At 32.2% G+C, this 21,080-nt stretch overlaps 1 protein-coding gene across 1 annotated transcript in view; it reads left to right on the forward strand.

Annotated features, from left to right (window-relative positions):
- LOC123701497 (neuroligin-4, Y-linked) overlaps window positions 1-21,080 on the forward strand; it is a 103,608-nt gene that overhangs the window by 63,117 nt on the left and 19,411 nt on the right. Inside the window, exons 4-6 of the mRNA XM_045649003.1 lie at window positions 2,271-2,468; window positions 14,681-14,797; window positions 15,156-15,281. Of these exons, the coding sequence (XP_045504959.1) occupies window positions 2,271-2,468; window positions 14,681-14,797; window positions 15,156-15,281 (441 nt within the window). The remainder of the gene's footprint in view (window positions 1-2,270; window positions 2,469-14,680; window positions 14,798-15,155; window positions 15,282-21,080) is intronic.

Here is a 21,080-nt window from a genome sequence, read left to right on the forward strand (position 1 = left end):
ATATTACGTTGTAAAGTTTAAAAAAAGATCCTTTATCAAATCTTTCCATTGAAATATCGCCTTCTACCAACTAAAAAATATTGTTCTATAATAGGTATCTACTCTACTTAGTGCATATATAAAAATTTCTAAAATTAAAATAACCTTAAATCTATACATATAATAAATCTGTAGAAGGGTCAATTCTGTACATTGAAAATATTGAAAAAATAAATAGTAGGGGGTGTTACTGGATCGATACCAAACCTAAATATGTGATTAAAAAAATTTTTGTCTGTCTGTCTGTCTGTCTGTCTGTCTGTCTGTCTGTCTGTCTGTCTGTATGTGAAGACATCACGTGAAAACTACCGGTTCGATTTCGATGAAACTTGGTATAATTATACCTTATTATACTGGGCGTAAAATAGGATACTTTTTATCCTGGAAAAATACGTAGAAAAAAATTAATCTTAATTTTTCAGTTTTATCCATAGACGTTGCTCTGTAGAACCGCGAACACACGTTGCGTATTATTATATGCCTAGCCGTATTTGGATCCAATAGATATTTATAAGATGTCATTGTCAGAGTTACTCAAAATGGAGAAATAAACCATTCACCGTTTCACGCGAAGACCGACATCCGCGCGGACGCAGTCGCGGGCGGAAGCTAGTAAATAATATAATAATAATACTGAGAAAACTTTAATAAAAGATGCAAACTAAATTTACTTCAGTAATAAAACAACTGCGCTTCTACCGCATCTAAATATTTTTCTTCTTTATCAAGCATTAAAGAGATAGCCATAAATATTATCATAAAGCGCAATCCGGCGGAAATTAAAATCTTTCCAAGGTACTGTTAATGGTTTGTCTTTACCCGTGACCTGAATGTAATATTATATTTTATTTTACTATAGGAGTCAGTTTCACAAGTTTTGGGTATGATGTGTTTATTGTATCTATCAGTTAGAATGAAATATAATTAGGTATCTTGTAAGTTATAAAAGTATCTGCCAGATAAATAATGTGTGAACATTTCTGTCAAAAAATGTTGAATTTGATATCAGTAATTTTATGAGCCATTATAATATGATGCCAGCCGAGTATTTTTCAATGAAAAAGTTTATTGGTTAAATTAATCCTTTATTTTCGTCTTACGAATTTACTTATAAGAATAAAGTTCACTGCTTATAAATAACATAAATAATCAGAAACATCTAAAATTTATCACGTATTTTGGAGCTAAAGAAAGAAAGACGTGTGGCACTCGGGGACTGCCGCGGTAAAGCTATTGCATAGCATGCCTTCAAGCCACACCTCCGAGCCCGTCAGAGTGGGGAGCGTAAGGTTTTTTCGTTACGGAATTTCTCGGTCCCAGCACTCAAGGCCCGCGATAGAAGCTATGCAATAGCTTAAAAACTAATTTAAATATTAAATATTAGATTAGATTCGCGAACTATCTAGAAAAATATATATCCATGAAAAATGTTTATTTTAAAAACTATCTATGTTTTAGCTGTTTATTTATTTAAATATTATAAATAATTAACATTCTAAGAAATCTTACTCTAAATATAGAGCCTTTGTGAATAATTGTACCGAAAATGATTTAATACCTAATTCTAAAAATATTAATACATTATTATAATTGGATCTGTCGTTTTCGCGCTTTTAACCGAAAACCTTTTTAAACTTAAATAAATCCTATTTTAAAATCCAAAGTTTTGATGTAATTAGTATGTTATAAAATGATGAACGTTATAAATGTATTTATAGAATTGTACTGAAAGTTCACAAAGTCTAGACTATAGCATCAAATATATTATAAGAAGTTTAATTTCACACGAATGTACCTAATTAATTACTATTTCGTATCAAAACATAGAGGTGATGAAATAAATAAAAATGTGTAGCTGAGGGAATGAACTTTGATAATAATTGTTATACAAGGAAATTTTTTTATTTAACTGTGGGGTTATTTTCATATACTTAATTATGAGACAATCAAATTCTTTATCCTTCAAAAAAAATACACTACATTAACAAATAAATACACCAATCTCTTAACGATATTTCATTGCACATTTATGTGTCTCTGTGTGTGTAACACGATTTGTTCAACTTCACTTATATGTGCGTGTATTTTACACACCATTCTCATCAATACCAACAAATACTTCTTTCGTACCTGTATGCGTGTTTGTATTTTGTAACACCATTCGTCCAACTAGATACTCCTTCTTTAATGTGTGTGCAGTCTACCATTTTCTCAATGCCACTTCTTTCCAGGTTTCCTCAACCCCCGTTCAGACGACTTCCCGCGGTCCCCAGCGAACTACGGGATCATGGACCAGATAGCCGCCCTCCACTGGATCAAGGAGAACGTGGCTGTCTTCGGGGGAGACCCCACTAATGTGACTCTCATGGGCCATGGGACGGGGGCAGCGTGTGTCCACTTCTTGCTGACTTCTTTGGCTGTGCCAGAAGGTAAGATATTGCAGTAGTGTTGCAGTAATTATCTGCAGGGAATATCGATGTCTGATTGATATAGTTAATTAGAATATAAGAGAATAGTTCATCGTATTGTTATAAAAGGTGTGTCTACTCCATTTAATATCATTTAAGTATGTTTCTCATATAGTAAGAGCTTTGCTCAGTTTGTTGTTTGTTTTCATAATATTACATTATAAAATAGTGCAGTTTATTATATATAATTATATGCAGTATATTATTTATAATTCATATAGGTACTTCAATCTTACGAAACCTATTAGCATAGTTGTCACGCTGTCGTTTTTCCATGCTGGAAATAATACTGCTTTAAGACATAAGGGGCTGAATTGGATTCCACAACCTCTTGATTCACATAACTATAAACTAATCCCAATAGAAATAAGCCAACTGTGTACGTTACTTCAAGTGAAGGGTATCATTATGTCGAATAGTCAAATAGGTCAAATATATAATACCGTGGGAATTATTTGCAGGACTGTTGGGTTTAAAGGAGTATAAAGGAGTGATATTTGACAGCTTTCTGACTTTGAAGTATTTGATGATATGAGATAATACCTATCCTTTTAGAGCAACTAAAATCACGTTGCTGCAGAAATCTATACTTATATTATATCTGAAGAGTTTGTTTGTTTATTTGATCGCGCTAATCTCAGGAACTACTGGTCCGATTTGAAAAATTCTTTCGGTGTCCAAGGCCATTTATCAAGGAAGGATATATATTATCATCACGCTAAGACCAACAGGAGCGGAGCAATTCGGGTGAAACCGCGGGGAACAGCTAGTTACATAATATGAATTCTAATGTAGTAAAAACGAAAGTAATGAAGCTAAAATTTATAATTCATAAACTAAACCTCTTCCTTGATTAAAATTAAAAAAAGACTTTAAAATGTTCATCTTTAATTTTTCTTATCCTTTTTGTGTTACGATATATTTATATACCTACATATTATATCATTCTTAATTCGACTGTAATGTCTTTCGATACACAAACACACGAATTTATAACAAATGAATTGCCAAGCACGTGTATTCCACTTTCTAAAAATTTCTCGAATAATAAAAGAAAATATTATATATCCCGAATATTAATTTAACATTTACTTAGGTTACGCGTAAACTCTAAACCGGGTCAGGTTTTAGCTGTCTTTGCTAAAACATTATAAAGCTGAAGTAGGTACAGCTGAGTCAAGGATATTCCGAATTTTAGAGTGCTTGCGAACTTTCGAGATGCCAAAACAAGCTTGCCGGGATTTTTGATGATAGTTCTCCTTTTTATAATGGCCGTTGTGTTTTAAGGATTTGTTGTTGTGAAATTTTAAATGAAAGAATGAAGCCTCTAAAAACGTTGAGTTTTAGAGGCTTTTGTTCATATTAATTTCAAGTTTTCTTTATTAATTTAATTCGGTTTTTTTTTATAGTATTCGCTTTATAAATGAGAAACTTTTAAATTTTCTATTTATAACTTAATTAGGGATTACGGGTGGCCTAAATATCAGGCATTGCTATTACGAATGACGATTCGTATCCAAGTCGTAATCTATTTTTTCTGTTATCTAAAAATGTATATTTAATTGAGTCAAGTGACGTACTTGACGTCATATATGTTAAAATATTTAATTTATTCAAATAAAATTTGATAGCTAATTAACGTGGATGTTATCAGAGCTATCAAGTGTTTATAAAATTACAATTTAAGACTTTCCAAATTTAATTAAAGCAGTTCTATTCATAAACGCTTTTAAAAGCTCACGTGAATAGCGAAGTTTCAAGTTAGAATATGAGTTTTTTTTTAATATAATTAGATTTATAAAACTTTTCAGATAACAAGTTATTCTTGGAGGAGACAAATTCAATTTGATGAGCCATATTTACATCAATATATATGAAGTTAATAATAAAAATCTTTCTACTACTTACACTGTTTTTACTTGACCACCAGGTTGTCTGGAAGAGATCGCTGTCTTAGCGATAAGACCGCCTGTTGTGCTCAACTGTGTCTATTTATTTTATATATTTACTCTTGTAATTTTTTTTACTTAGGTATTGGTGCACAATAAAGTATTTTTGTTGTTGTTGTTGTTGTTGTTGTACTAGGTATAATGCATTTTGATATTTTTTTATGTCTTGGTAGTTGGTACTTATGTAAGCCTGAGATAATTTATAGGTAATGGGCTCTTTTTAACTCGCTTTTATTTGGTTCACAAGTATGATGGAACGTAAGAGACTGACTCTATTTTGTCCAACTTTAAATGGACAGATTTAATTCAAACTTTGTACAGTTGTACACTTACCAAGAATCGGTGATAATACAATAATTTTAAGATATTAAGCGTGTTTTTTTAACTATAATATTTATTATTATACTCCTAATAGTTATGGATACTGGTAGAACAATGTATGCTGGGTCAGCTATTATCTATACTAATATTATAAAGCTGAAGAGTTTGTTTGTTTGTTTGAACGCGCTAATCTCAGGTAATATTGGTCAGATTTTAAAAATTCTTTCGGTGTTAGATAGCCCATTTATCGAGGAAGGCTATAGGCTATATATCATCTCGCTAAAACCAACAGGCGCGGAGCCACGCGGGTGAAACCGCGAAGCGCAGCTAGTCTGAAATAATACGTCATCTTGAATTTGATATTTTTGGTTTTATGGCATTGCAAATGCTTTATAAAATATGCCATATTTTCCTCGATAGTTGTCCTAATAATCGGTTATATCTTAGGTAATCAAAATGTCGATGTATCCAGACAGACACACGGACATATAATATCAGCGGGATATTGATCGTGCACTCTCAGTTATTTACACAGAAACCCAAGTAAACAGGGCGTTGTTAGTGTTTGTAAATATGATCCCACATTTATCCTTTAGCTTATTAACGTGACTCCGAATGTTTGTTTTGGTTACGTTTACGCGATCCCTCTTAACTTTGCGTTATGTATCGTCCGATGAACAAACACATGAACAAACACGTAATTGTAGATATAGTTATATTTTGAGGGACTTTAGTGGTTTTTTAATGGTAAGAAGTAATTAAGTAGTAACATTTAGCTGGTATCTTTTTACGCAGTTTTTGTGAATAATTTTCGGAGTACTTGTTTTTTTATTTTTGTGTTTAGAATCTATGATATATAAAAGAGCTAGATACGTTACCCGCTCTCTATTTTGGCAAGAAAAAACTCAGGTAAGTGCCCGAGTTTCACTTAGTCACGCACCATTCAGCGTCGTGGCTGGACGTTCTTTTTGTATTTTAATCGGCAGTTGTTATTACGAAGTACATGAGTGAGACATGTATTATGTCTCGTGCGTGAGAGTGAAAGAGAGAACAACTGTATCGGTGATAATGCGTTAGTAAGTAGGTATGTATTAATTACGCTGTTTTTTAGTGCAATGATGTTGGCGTATGCCGCGTCTACTAGTATAATAGGTCATTGTTTAGAATGTTTACGAATAAATGTTTCATATTTCACTATTTATTATTAAACGTGTCTTAGTTGTCTACTTTCCTAGTTCTAATTAAGTTTGATGATACTATGGGATTGTGTGAAGTACATAATATCTGAAAACATTTTATTAACAAACCTCTAAAAATATTATTCATTTTGATACAACACGTCTCAAACATCAATACGTTAAAAATTGCTCTTATAACATTTTTAATACCCAGTTTTAATCACTGATTTTCACTTTAATTTTCGCGACTTATTTGACAGCAACATGCAATAGCCGCAATGAAAGTTCATCAAAAGAAACAATATTGAAACATGACTGTATACCAATATAAATAGCTTGAGCGTTGATACAAACCAATTGCTGTTTTTTCAGTCATTCATTTTCATAACAACGGAATCGAAACATGAATATTCAATTTCTTTTGACTATCGTGTTCTTGGTCGATTGTAGGTTTTATTCTGTATCTATTAATATGCAAATCTTTATGGTTGTGTTGATTCTTTTTCGGTTTACGAGCGGATTGTTTATGGTCAAATTATAATCACCAACGTTTGCCTATTTTGATTTTACTGGAATTTTAGTGCATAAGCTACCTATAAATATAAGAATTAATTAAATTTATTAAATTTATTTATTTCTCTCATCACAAATGCACAATATACATATATACATTGTTAATCTATATAATATCTTAATCTCTATAGATATTTAAATATTCTGATTAATTTTGACTCATATATACTTATTACAAACTAGCTATGCCTCGCAGTTTCACCCGCATTGCTCCGCCCCTTTTGGTCTTATGTGATGATAATATATCATAGCCTTCCTCGATAAATGCGAATCTCTCAAATTGGACCAGTAGTTCCTGAGATTAGCGCGTTCAAACAAACAAACAAACTCTTCATCTTTATAAATTGTAGTATACATAACAGCAATTCGTAAATACACTTTTTTATGTCTAACCACGTTTATATTCAAAATGTAGATTTTGTGGAGAATATTATCTTCACAATTGAACATAACAACGTTCTATAAATACATCGACTTTAGTTAATAAGTAATAATAAAATCGTAAACAAATTATATAAATTGCAAAGTAAACAACAATTATTTATAATGACATTAACTTATAAATAGATTTTCTGCGAGAGCGAGAAATATAATTGATTTATTTTTCCATAATCCAATTATTTCTTTCGGAAAAATACCAAAAAACCTTTAATACATCTTAAATATTCTAGAACGAATTCCGAGAAGCCTTTTAGATACTGCTTTGACTTTGGACTTATCAAATCAAGAACTTTGCTATTCACATTTATTCAGTTAAATTTTAATATTATTTTATAGTCACTATAGTACAGATCTTTTTAAACACATTTAAAATATCATTAACCTTTTAACTTCGTAATAATACAAATGAAAACTACAAAACGAATAATAAAAAGCTAAAAACATAAGCAATTGCTAAACTTGATAGCATGTATCTAGTTCGCACAATTCCATCTCGTCTTAATTTGCGAACTGAATTGTAAGTTTGAAGGCATCGTACAAAGAAATTGTCGTTCCTTTTATAGTGGAATTGTATCTGGAATGCTTTAAGGATTCGAGTTTCTGTATTACGAGCTTCTGTTCTGCCTTACTTTTATCAGTTAGCGTTCTATACCTACCCTAAAGTATGTGTACACAAAATTTCAAAAATAAAAGCTACTTACGTATATATACAGGGTTAATTGTAAAACAGCAGCAACCTCGCAGGACAAGATAGCTAAGCTGTTACTTATGATGTTAGCTATCTTGTCCTGCGAGGTTGCTGGTGTTTTACAAGTAACCCTGTATACTGTACTAGCTGTGCTCCGGTCTGTGTTTCACCCGCATTGCTCCGCTCCTGTTGGTCTTAGCGTGATGATATATAGTTTATAGCCTGCCTCGATAAATGGGCTATCTAACACCGAAAGAATTTTTCAAATCAGACTAGTAGTTTCTGTGATTAGCACGTTTAAAGAAACAAACTCTTCAGCTTTATAATATAAGTAGGAATAGATGTATACTGGCAACGAGACTTTTTATCTACTCTACATTAAATTTAACAGTATGACAATAATTTTATATTATAAATCTATGTATAGAATATATTGTATTCTATGCATTGATTTATAATCTCAATACTCTCTTCTTCGTACCGTTTATTCGACAAATTGTTATTTTGAACTATCTAAAAATCTAACTAATTTCCTTAGCTTCATTTATTATGCTTAGATACATTCATAAACGATATATTTCAAGTAGTAAATATACTATAAAACAAAATGTCCACAGACTAGCAGATATTTTCTATTTTCTACAATATTAAAAGTATAAAACTTTATACTTATCTTGCTTTACAATAGATAATATCCCAAACACTTAACTCAAACAAAACCCTATCGATTGAAATATAATAAATCCGAATAACAAGCAAGTTACCAAGTTATCTAAACTTATAAGCTTACTTGAACTTAATGTAAATAAGTCTTACAAACAAGCTACTGCTCTGAATTCTTTACATAAGATACTATATTCTTGCCCGCGACTTCGTTCATGTACACGTATTATCTATATTAAAATTATTATAAAGCTGAAGAGTTTATTTTTTTATTTCTTTAGCAAGGTTTTAATATACCAAAATCGTCGCCATACTCCATGACGTGACTGCTCAGCGTGACTGTATCGCCATGACGCAACCTTGAAATTTTACTCTCTAGGCGCATTGCCTTCAGGTTTTAAATCTTCTTCTTCTTCTTTTTTGTTTATGGAGTTTTTGAATCTTGCCAAAGAAGTTTCAATTCTGAGAAGTGTGCTCGGCACATACGCTCTTTTTTTATAACATTTTTTTTACTGAAGTCAGTTACCTACTACTAAACAAGACTTCAGTAAGTACAGTAGTATTTTTTGTCGTTTTCCCTATATTCAAACAACGTGTATCTAAGCATTCTCACAAATCAATGACCGCATGGCGTGAAGGGTGCTTCTTGCGGTTTCACGGTCGGCACATAGTTGTTTGTTTTCAAGTGAGAAATAGTTGGCTAAAGATTTATCGAGTATTGAAGTGCATATAAGTAGGGCAACATACAGTTTTGTATGAAAATTATTGCGTGTGTCTTGTCCTGTAGTGGCAACTGATGTTATTAAATAAATAAATAATTCGGGTTTTTTTGGATAGGACAAAACTATCTTTTATTAATAATTACATTATCTTTTTAGAAATTCGGTTTCTTTTGGAGACGATATAACTTGAAAAACAGCTTATTAACAACATTGTACGGTCTTCGTACATCAGCTTCATTGCGCGCTGTCAGCGTTTTACGCGGACACGCGGCAATTTAATACATTTCATCATTTTCATCAGTTCGCGTTCGATCACCACCGCTATCGCGCGTTCTCACGACCATAACCATTAACCATACTATAGAGTTAAGGCAATAAAGGCAATTATTGTACTTAATTCTTTTATTTACTCTGTACGGGACCTACAACCCCGTACATCGTGGTCCTTCGAGCTTAAATCGTAAGCGGGACTTGCGCGTGTGATAAAGTTCAAAAAATTCGATTTTAAAAACGGCATCTACCTACATTGAATCATACGGTCACAAGCTATAACGCTACAAACAAAACACATTATTTTTGGAAAACTTATGACAAATGACACCTTTTTTCTATGAAAAATAAATCTTCAATATATACCTCCTACTCAACTCTATCGATCTAACAACAATAACATTCGAACCAAATCAGGCAGATCGTAGTTTACGTAATGCATACAGAATTTTAAATCGAACCATTCTGAATAAAACGAACCTCATCGCAACGCTGCCAATCCCACCCGCGATTGACGGATATGAATTCATTGACAATATGAAAATAAATCTTTGAATAAGGTATGATATGAACGAGCAGAGCGTTTTACAATTGTATTTTAGACACAAAGAAAACCAGGTTGTAAAAGGAATTATCTAATAATGGAATTCAACATGTTGGATACAACATGAAAATCTATTTTAAAAGACAAGCTAAATAGAACGTTAAATCCAAATAGAGAATACCATAAGAATAATACCTAAAGAAAGAGAAGCTTATATAAAGTGCATCTATCCCATGACCCAGAAAAGGACAAGATCCTCACTTAAATATACAAGTCAACTAAAATCAATAGATACCTTTAAATAGACTGAAAAGTAACATTGACAAGGATCATCTAATAGTTGAAATTTGAGCTTCCAACCCACCCGCGTTCCATTGCATATATCATAATGAAACACAATAGATGGCTGATTTCCTCCATTGTAATATGGAAACAATAATATCTTTACCATCACGATAGGTGGAGAGAACCCGTATATATAAAGAGAACTTACCGATCTATAAGGGTTAATACCAATTATATATTATGGCTTTACTAGCTTACCGCCCGCGGCTTCGCCCGCTTTGTCTAAAACCTAATAAATTATATACTAAAACCTACCTCTGAATCACTCTATCTATTAAAAAAAAAGACGGGTTGCACTCCGGGAGTGCCGGCAGAAGTGAAAACTTGATTATTAACGTTCAGCCTGTTTGATATTTTGGAATGGTATCCGTCTTACGCATGGAATATAAGGGCTAAAAAAAAACATCCGTCTTACGCTTTTTCGATCAGGCCACGTGTCCTGACGCGAGTTTAAGATTTTATACCCTACGCCACTAAAGAAGTTTTCACTTCAAAAACCGCATCAAAATCCATTGCGTAGTTTTAAAGATTTAAGCATACAAAGGGACATAGGGACATGTAGCGATTGTAACAGATTGCAGGTTTAAGAGGTTAAAAAAATTAAAAATCACGCATAAATAAGATAAACTTATAAACATTGTCACCGATCGTCAATAAGTGAGTTTTGAGTTTGATTTAAATTCTCCTGTTTTAAGTACGTAAAAATCTAAGAGTTGGTAACATATAATCATACAGTTTATCTACTTTGGCATGCTGGATTAGTTTAGATTTGTTGTTTATTACTAACTACGTTCTTAAATCGTAATTTTTATTATGTAATATAGACTTCTGATTTTTTCTCTAGCGGTAAAACCGCAGCAGGCAACCGTTCGTTGATTAAAAGTATAATTTGAATAAACTCAGTAATCTGATTTGCGTTGGCAGATTGCAAAATTTTTAATCATTTAATGTAAACCATTTTCTGTGATGCGTGATTCCGTGTAATGGAATATTGTAATTAATTACATGTCCGTATTTATGCAAAATGGAACCACTCGACAAATTTGCTTTTTTCCGTTTCTTGAAGAATACTCATTTAAAAGTGGTCTAAATTCTTATACAAACAAGAACCACATGAATTTTACCTTGGAAACAAGGTATACTAAAAGCAGAAAGGAACCACCAGCAACAACGAATAATACATATGAAGCAAAACTGAACCACAGCACCACGGGACTGCTTTGTTCAAACAAATAAACGATATTACTATCATGTCATTTTATACAAAACAGATCCGCAGATACTTGGTACCATTATACATTACACATATTTCTATTAATAACAATTATTTTTAATACACAAAATGGAACCAGGTTTCTGTGGTATGGTTATGCGTAAAATAAATTCATAATTTAATTGTAATTTTTTATTGCAAAATAAAACCACAAGCATTCGGTTCTATCATGCATAAATAAATATTGTAAAACATCCTGAAACCCATCATCGCTATACGGTACCAAATGCCTTGACTTGTGCACAATGCAGATTGCTTCTCATCTTTAAACAACGTATTTCATTACGTCTTAAATAGCTCAAAGTGCAAAACTCCAATTTTCAGTCAATATAGGTGACATTCAGCGAAGTAGGTAGGTATTTCGAATACGTGACGCCCGTTTTTTTTTCTCCGCGAAGTAAGTTCTATTGTTTTTGTTAATTACCTTTAAAATTAAATGCGAAAATGTTTAGTAATAAATAAATAAGGAAGCAATTGGAAAGAAAAGCATTGGAGACGAACACCGAAGATAATAATGAAGATACAACGGGTAAGTAGTTTTATTAAATGCATTTAAGTACTTATTGAATCTATGAGATGCAGGTACGCTTTATCCACTTTTGATTCATTCCCGAAGGTGGAGTGATTTCAAAAAGATAGTTCATTAATTAGTAAGTACAAGAGGAATCCTGTGTGGATTTACGTATTTTAACGACACTTTTATTGTTCACGAAGGCGAGTCGAATTATTAAGAGTCATTTTGTTACGATTCATCTGTCATTGTGAGATGAAAGTACTAAACCTTGTTTTAAAAACAACTGTCGATGATCTAGTTACCTACCTACTATTTTGGTAAAATACGTTTAGATTCAGATTCAGTACAAGTACATTCAGCGCATATAATAATTTGTTTGATTTTAAAAGTCGCGCTGCCACTCTTTTGTCCGGAACAAGGCCCTAGCCCGCGAAATTGAAAATTTTAACAAGTTTATTTAATTTTTTTTTAGGTTTGGTCACTGTCGCGTGTGATTTTTAGGGTTCCGTACCCAAAAGGTAAAACGAGACCCTATTACTAGGACTCCGCTGTCCGTCTGTCTGTCTGTCCCTCTGTCTCATGAACTGTGATAGTTAGACAGTCGAAATTTTCATAGATGATGTATTTCTGATGCCGCTGTAACAACAAATAGGTACTAAAAAACGGAATAAAATAAATATTTAAGAGGCTCCCATACAATAAACCGTGATTTTTTTGCCGTTTTTATAGATAATGGTACGGAACTCTTCGTTGCGCGAGTTCTACTCGCACTTAGCCAGTTTTTTGTACATGGCGCATGTACCTACAACGTACTTAGTCGTCTAGTAGGGACACGGCTTTATAAGAACTAATTATATTTTGCTGTCGCCATATATCTACGTATAAAAGCCACGCGGCTTTATTGTTTTGATTTAAAGCTTTTTTTCTTTTTATTACAGAAGATAACGAAGAACCTTATATGTCGATGCCTCTGGAGAAGCTTTCTTCACCTTCAAGCGATATTCAGGCCATATTACATCTCATTCCACAATATGCACAGAGTTTTTATAACAATCTTATTAGTGATGATGCAATAGAGGACCACATAGATGGACTAGACACGGTGGATTTCGAAATCCAATTTGATGATAACGTCGAATAAACATCCTCTATATGTATTATTTTATATATCTTTTTAATAAAAGCTTTATTACGATATTATAAATACATAGTTTCATTTATATCATTAAATCCCTGGGTTGTGGTTCTTTTTTGTATAAGAGAAAACCTATCAATTGATAAATGTTAAAAGGAACCACATGCACATTTTTTTAATTATCTAGAAAGTTTAAGAGTATTCAGAACAAATTTATATACACATACTTAAATAAGTAATTTATCAATGAATTTAAATAAAATAAATATTAATTTTACTTCATCTAACAGAGCTGCAAATGTTTTTGTAAATCCTTTGATATCTCAAAAGTGCGTGTATGCTGGTTGGTTCCTTTTTGCTTAAATACGGACACATTATCTTTACAGATATTGTTGATTAATTTTAACGTTAGTTCAAAATCTAAGGGCTGATTTTTCAATCCTTGGTTAAAACTTATTCGTCGAATAATGTATAAAACTACCATTTTAAAAACGTATTCTAATTGTCCGTATTTGACAGTTTACGTGATATTTTAATATTATCGTGTAATACTTTATTGGACGGATAAGTTTTAACCAGGCATTGAAAAATCGGCCCTAATATGACTATATTTTTCAATACATGACGTCCAATTTGACAAGAAAGGGATAAGAATTAGAATATAACAAATATAAAAAAGAAAGTTTGCTAAAATTAATCAGTAATATAAGTTTTTACGACGTACGTATCAATATTATGATAATGTTTATTTCATACTAATTGTTCTATAATAAATTTCTTAGCCTTCCAAAAATAACGGAATTCGATATTTCTTAACCTTATCGTCTTACTTATCGTATTTCCTAACAATAATTAATTGAAATCTTAGAAATTATGATTATCCAAAAACAAAAACATCATCTTCCAAAGCAAGAACACAAACCATTTAAAAAGAATTAGACATAGTCTATAGACGAATACAGATCATTGGCCTACTTTAACCACGTGCATCTCAAACAATAGAACACTTTTGAGACACTCACAATATTCACTAAGAAAGAATTTTAAAAGATTTCTCGACAAGTATTGAAACTTTACTTCAGATTTTGCAACAAAAATTCAAGGCACGACGCCTTTAAGCGGGTAAAGGAAATCCGCTCTGAAAGGCACTCTTGTACTTTTAACCCTAGCAAATGTGGATATGGAATTTAGGTCTAGAATATGAAGAAAATTATCAGAATCTGTCGCATTTTCTTGATCTTGTAATATCTTATGTCAAAGTAACGAAACGTATGAATGATACGCATGATAAGGGTGCTTGTATAAGATTTACACAAAATGATTTAGTAGATAAGTGAAGGAACTTAAAATACAAAATCATCGATATTAAAATACTTTGATAGTTTTTTATATCAAACCTTTGCGTTTCGATTTAAAATTATCACTGAAGTCCACGAAATGACATTTTCAAAGGAATTTAAAGAGAATAAAAAATAATATACTATACTGTATAGCTATAATGAAAATCGTGATATACCTTTACTAATGTATTAAATTAAATCATCTCTCTTGTTCCAGGTCTCCTCTTTCACAGAGCAATCCTCATGTCTGGATCAGGTCTAAGTCCCTGGTCGTTAGTAGCAGATCCGAATAAATATGCAGCTATTGTTGCTACTCATGCTAATTGCTCGCCAGGTAAGATTACTTTGAACCTTATTGAGAGAACGATAAGTATTATAATCGAATGAATTAAGAACATTGGAACTTCTTGATTCATTAGAGATAAGATTAATATGAACTGATTTTGCTTTCCAACTTCTCCTATTTATTTATACAAAAAATTGATAGTGAGTAGCTTTAGAAAACACCATACATGTAAAATTACCTACTGTCCTGCTTATAAAATTAACCTTAACAATTTTTGTACTATCATACTAATCAAATCAATTTCTTTCGTTTACAAGCAACTGAATTCTGCTAATAAGATTGATAAAAATAGTAGCATCTATTATGGCATCTTTATCAATATCACTAGCAATTTTATTTTTTTCAGATTTAACTCCGCCCGCGTTACTAAGATGTCTTCGAGAGCGTCCACTAGAAACTTTGCTGTCAGCACCAGTTAAGGCACCTGACTTCTCTTACGCATTTGGGCCAAGCGTCGATGGTGTTGTTATAGGTAAATAGATTATAGAGTTAATATCTTTACCAATATTATAAAGTTTAAGAATTTGTTTGTTTGTTTGGTTAAACACGCTCATCTCAGGAACTTCGGGTTCGTTTTGAAAAATTATATCAGTGTTAGATATACTATTTATCGAGAAAGTAATAATAGGTTATTATATCATCATGCTAAGACCAATAGGAGCAGAGCAATGCGGGTAAGACCGCGGCGGCTAGTGTAAAACTAGAAATTAGCGAAGTTACTTTATTGGGTAGAGAGAGAAGAACTAATTATATGAATATTGTATATGAAAATGTTAATAAAAATTGTATATGATACATTTTTATATGGAGCTAATAGAAATGATATCATTAAAAACGTATACCGGCAAAGTTCCAAGAAGAGCATTTCCGTTGAACACTTTAGAAAATATTCTAATATAGTTTATTATTTCCTTATTAGATATCCTGTGCTTGAAATTTATTTAATTCGTTTAATTATTACTAAAATATAAATAATATTGTCTTCTTTAAAATGAATAATATTGAAGCAAGAACAAAAAGAGTCCAAATACTTAAATAATTAATTTAAAAAAATGTTTCCTGATGAAAGTTCCACGATGGCAGAGTAATTTTGTCTGATGATATTTCCGAATAATCGTAAAACGTCGAAACCTGCTGACAAATCTCGTAAAATCCAAGTATATTCGACATTCTAAGAGAAAGCTTTTACTTGAAAAAATTCTATTAACAATGAAGAAGTAGATAATTTCCTTTTCCTTTTTGTTTTCTATTTGGAATTATAAAAGAGTTAATACAATTGGCAGTATTTCCGCGCCAGTCATCTTTAAAATATAAAGCACTAGTTGTGATCCGCGGTTCCAACTTCATTGCTCCGCTCCTGTTGGTCTTCGCGTGATGCCTATATAGCCGATAGCCTATAGCCTTCTTCTGTAAATAGGCTATCTAACACTGAAAGTATTTTTCTAATCGGATCAGTAGTTCCCGAGATTAGCGCGGTCAAACAAACAAACTGTTCAGCTTTATAATATCAGTATAGATGTAAAAAAAATGAAAGAATGAGTTTTATTATTTACAGGATTTATTGTCCAAATGTCTAGATACATGCTTTGCAATATAATATCATACTAGCGATACACAGCTCATTTTAACAAAGTAATAGCTACGAGATCCAATTGATGATTTCATCGCGACGTAATGAAAAGTGCAACGTTCGTGATTGGCTCGCTCCATCTCCACGCCATCTGTGTTACATTTCCAATATATCGGCTGTTGCTTTTTTATCCAATCACTAGAGAAGAATTGTTTTCATCAGCAATTTTATGCGCTTTTATTATAGTCTCTCTTCAAAACTTGAAAGGTTTTAATCCTATTAAAAAATATTGATGAGAATTCCAAGACAATTTTTCCCTAAATTGCTTTCAAACTATACGTGTCCAATACAGGAGAAATTTCAGTTGTGAATTCCAGGATAATAATCCTTGCTAGAATTGCTGTCACTTGAACATAGAAGAATTCAATTATCCACCATCTTAACAAAGACGACGAAATAACAAATTCGGCACAGCATGTACATAGCTGCAAAAAGTAATATCAGTAAAAGTATCAAGAAACAACGTCTTAGGATGGAAGTTTGTGAAATTCACAAGTGTAGGACGGACAACACGTGACGGGAGTATAAAGTGAGATAATTCGGTTAAGTTCCAGAACTTTCTGAGGATTACGCTGGATTGTCTTTTAAGAAGCTGCGGTCGGATAGTGATTTATGATTACATGCTACGTTTTTGAGGTGGGATCAGTTAAATTGAGGATTTAGATGTCGGAGAGAACTGTAATAGATGTGATAAACTTGAACAGAACAATATTTATTTTTTAATTTAATGATTGACAACGACATAAATTGATGTTGAATATCATTGCATAACTATTGCTATCGATCGACTATATTGCTTTTGAGAAATACTCAAAACCAAGCAATAGACCTGCGGTTTTCCAGAAATAATAACCGTCTTCTTCACATTGTTAAGTACACTTCAAGATAAAATGCTTACTCTAATATTTATAATCGTAGCAGATATTGTAAAATAATGATAGTATAAGTCCGAAAATAAAATCTGTAAGTATCCGACATAAAATAGTCCCTTTATGACCTCTAAAACAAGCAATAAAGAGTTGTCATAAAAATCCATGGAAAAAACTGCACAGTAAAATGCAATCATTGGAAGTGCCAATCAAAATACCTTTTTTACGGCAATAGCTATTGTCCCAAATGAAGACCTTACGTTGGGAATAAAACTTGTCAAACAATTGAGACAAATTGCTTGTACATAAAAGTATTTTGCCGACACGACTCTGAGCTTGGAGTTGTGAAGGAATTCAACTCGTCAAGACTAGCGGTAAAGTTGGTATTGATCGGAGAGTTTACAAGTTAGCAGCAATTCAATTACATTTATAGATAGCGTTGGATTTAATATGAAACTTAGATATTGCAAGTTGAAACGTTGGCACGAATTTGATAGCTTAAATAGTTTACATTCGAAGGTATAGATGACGTTGTAGCCATTTAATCAATTACTTATAAGTTTTGGGTTGGTATTCAATACCATTTCAATCATTTGAAAACGTATTTTGTATTGCACATAGTATGTTATGTTTACCGCAGAGCAATTATAGTATCAAAGAAAACATTTTAAATTTTAATATTTTTATGTAGCAGTTAATAAAAACACGATTAACAGAACTGTCGTTATAATATACTGATTTATGTCTGTGTTGTTTTGAAATAACTTTTATCTTAAACTTTACAAATCTTAAGCAAAACTCTGTATTGGAAAGTGTCAGATACGTCTATAGTTTTACATCAAACCGTTAAATTACTTGTTCCTTAGCTGAACAACAAAATCCATTCCCTCTTCTTAGAACTTTATAATACGGAGCGGGAGATAATGAAAAACCCGGTGATATTAAAGAGCTGTCAGTTGTAACATTACGCAAACTAACATTTCGGTAAATAACTATTCCACAATCTGCTTTCATTTCTCGCTCCGGTGCCAAGCCTGAAGTTGATAGTTGTAGAATTACGAATTGTCCGCAAAATTCCTTACTTGTCTACCCGCGTTCATAGTATAAAGTGAGAAGTAGGCCAACTCCCGGCGTTTAGGAGCGCACGGTACCTAAACTTGTGAGGCGCAGGCTCACTTGTAACATTATTATCTATACATAATATAATAAATCTGTAGAAGGGTCAATTCTGTACATTAAAAATATTGAAAAAATAAATAGCAGGGGGTGTTACTGGATCGATACCAAACCCAAATATGTGATTAAAAAATTTTTTGTCTGTCTGTCTGTCTGTATGTGAAGACATCACGTGAAAACTAACGGTTCGATTTCGATGAAACTTGGTATAATTATACCTTATTACCCTGGGCGTAAAATAGGATACTTTTTATCCTGGAAAAATACGAAGAAAAAAATTAATCTTAATTTTTCAGTTTTATCCATAGACGTTTGTTCTATAGAACCGCGAACACACGTTGCGTATTATTATAGGCCTAACCGTATTTGGGTCCAATAGATATTTATAAGATGTCATTGTCAGAGTTACTCAAAATGGAGAAATAAACCATCCACGCGAAGGCCGACATCCGCGCGGACGGAGTCGCGGGCGGAAGCTAGTTTAAAATAATTTTAAAACACCGACCGCTCACAGCAATGCCGCGGCCCTTACGAGACCAGTCCAAGAGTAGGAACCGAATGGTGCTGTGTGCGTGCGTACGTACATGAACGGGGACATGGCCAAGGGCTCCGTGTACATAAAAACGCGATGTACCTTTGTTCGCAGATAACATACTTCTCTCTTTATACTATCCCGCGTTCGCCGTTATTAAATTGTACCACAAAGTTTTCTCATCTTGTGTCTCCTCGTTTTTAGCTGAGCATGTTGAATCCTTTTGATTTCTAATTTCGTTGTTTTCGCAATATCAAAGGCAATTACTTGTTCAAATGTGTAACTTTTTATTTGTTGATTACGGTTGCGTATTAATATAATATGTATGTTTATTTTCGGTAGTTAATATGCTATTTGAATAGTAATGTTTGGGAGCGTAAACTCATTTGTGATATGCATTAAAATTATTTCTGTACAAGGATTTGATATTAAATATATGTATAAGTTCTCTTTACATTCATAAGTTTACTCTTGGCTTACTCATTATTTAGTGTTTGACAGTTTCATTCTCAGGCTAATTATAAATCGAGGCGTTTAAGTAGAAAGATATACCTAGAAAAAAATCAGTTTGTATTTCGTAAAAATGTTCATAAAAATGTATCAAAAAGAAAATTAAATTTTATGAAGCTACCATTTTAAACGTGTATCCGACAGCAGTTAATTATAATAGATATCTGTTGTAAAATTAACCTCGCATTCAGTTAACTTCATAATTAATGGAATCATATTAAAATATCATCAGTCATTTATTTATTATATCTATTTTAATCATATTGAAACAGATTATCGTGGTATCTACGAATATTATCAAGGTAAAACTTTTTGAGCATTTATTGATGTCTAATTACTAATTATTTTGAATAAAATATGTGAAATTCTTTTGCTACCTATTATTTGTATGAAAATGTCTATCAATGTAATTTTGCGGCAAAGATTTTAACCACTTTTCAAACTACTTCTAGCGGTACATTTACATCAAACGAGCGAATGCTCATTCTAACCTCACTATGTCAAATTATTTTAGTGTAAACATGCGTAGAGCATTCTTTCGTTTTTTCTTAGTACGTTCGAAAAGATTCTGTGTATTGTTCTAATACTGAACAACACTGCATACGAGTTTTCGTTTACACTAAAAGATCACGAAATAATGCTCTTGCTCTATCTCTAGCTCTATGTTCGTTTGATGTAAATGCACCGTTAGGTTAGATTTTATTAAACTGGGTTTCTTTTTAAATTCATACGTATTCATACATTAATTCCTATAGTATGTTCACATAATTTTTTCCAGTAAAACATTTACCTGCAGAATGTTGGTTAAGGTTTCAAATCATCAACTATTTTTAAACAAAAATAAGCCAATGATATTTAATAAAACCGGCCAAGTGCGAGTCGGACTCGTGCACGAAGGGTTCCGTACTACCCTTAATATTTTACTTTTTAAAATTTTTAGTATTTGTTGTTATAGTGGCAACGGAAATATATCATTTGTGAAAATTTCAGCTTTCTAGCTATCGCGGTTTATGAGAAACAGCCTGGAGACAGACAGACAGACGACGAAGTCTCAATATTAGGGTCCCGTTTTACTCTTTGGGCACGGAACTCTAAAAAGGAAATACCTATCTATTTATCATTCCGACAGTATGAATAAACAACTCGATAAACATAATTTGTTGACCGCATTTCCGATCATTAAGCACTGCGGTTTCTATTGTTGTTTAATTAAAGTGACCATCGATTGTTGAATGAGACAAAATTATTTGTGTTCAATCGCGGGATTTTGCCTAATGTAGTTGCTTTGATAGCATTGAATTATGCGTGAATGTAGCTTATTACTAAAGTGTGAATAAAATGGATGATTAATCAGTTTTATTACGATTAGATTTGGATATTTATAGCATAGGTTGTGAAGTTCAAAAGACGTTTAATGATGCTTTTTTGTGTGTGATTAATTATTTTCGAAATGATTCTGATTTGCAAATAAAATATTATGAAATTTTACGTAAATCCATACATTATAATATACAGAAAAGCCAAGGCATATCCAATAATTTCCTTCATTTAATT

Source organism: Colias croceus, chromosome 2 (genome assembly GCF_905220415.1).
Source record: "Colias croceus chromosome 2, ilColCroc2.1".
Taxonomy (NCBI): Eukaryota; Metazoa; Arthropoda; class Insecta; order Lepidoptera; family Pieridae; genus Colias; species Colias croceus.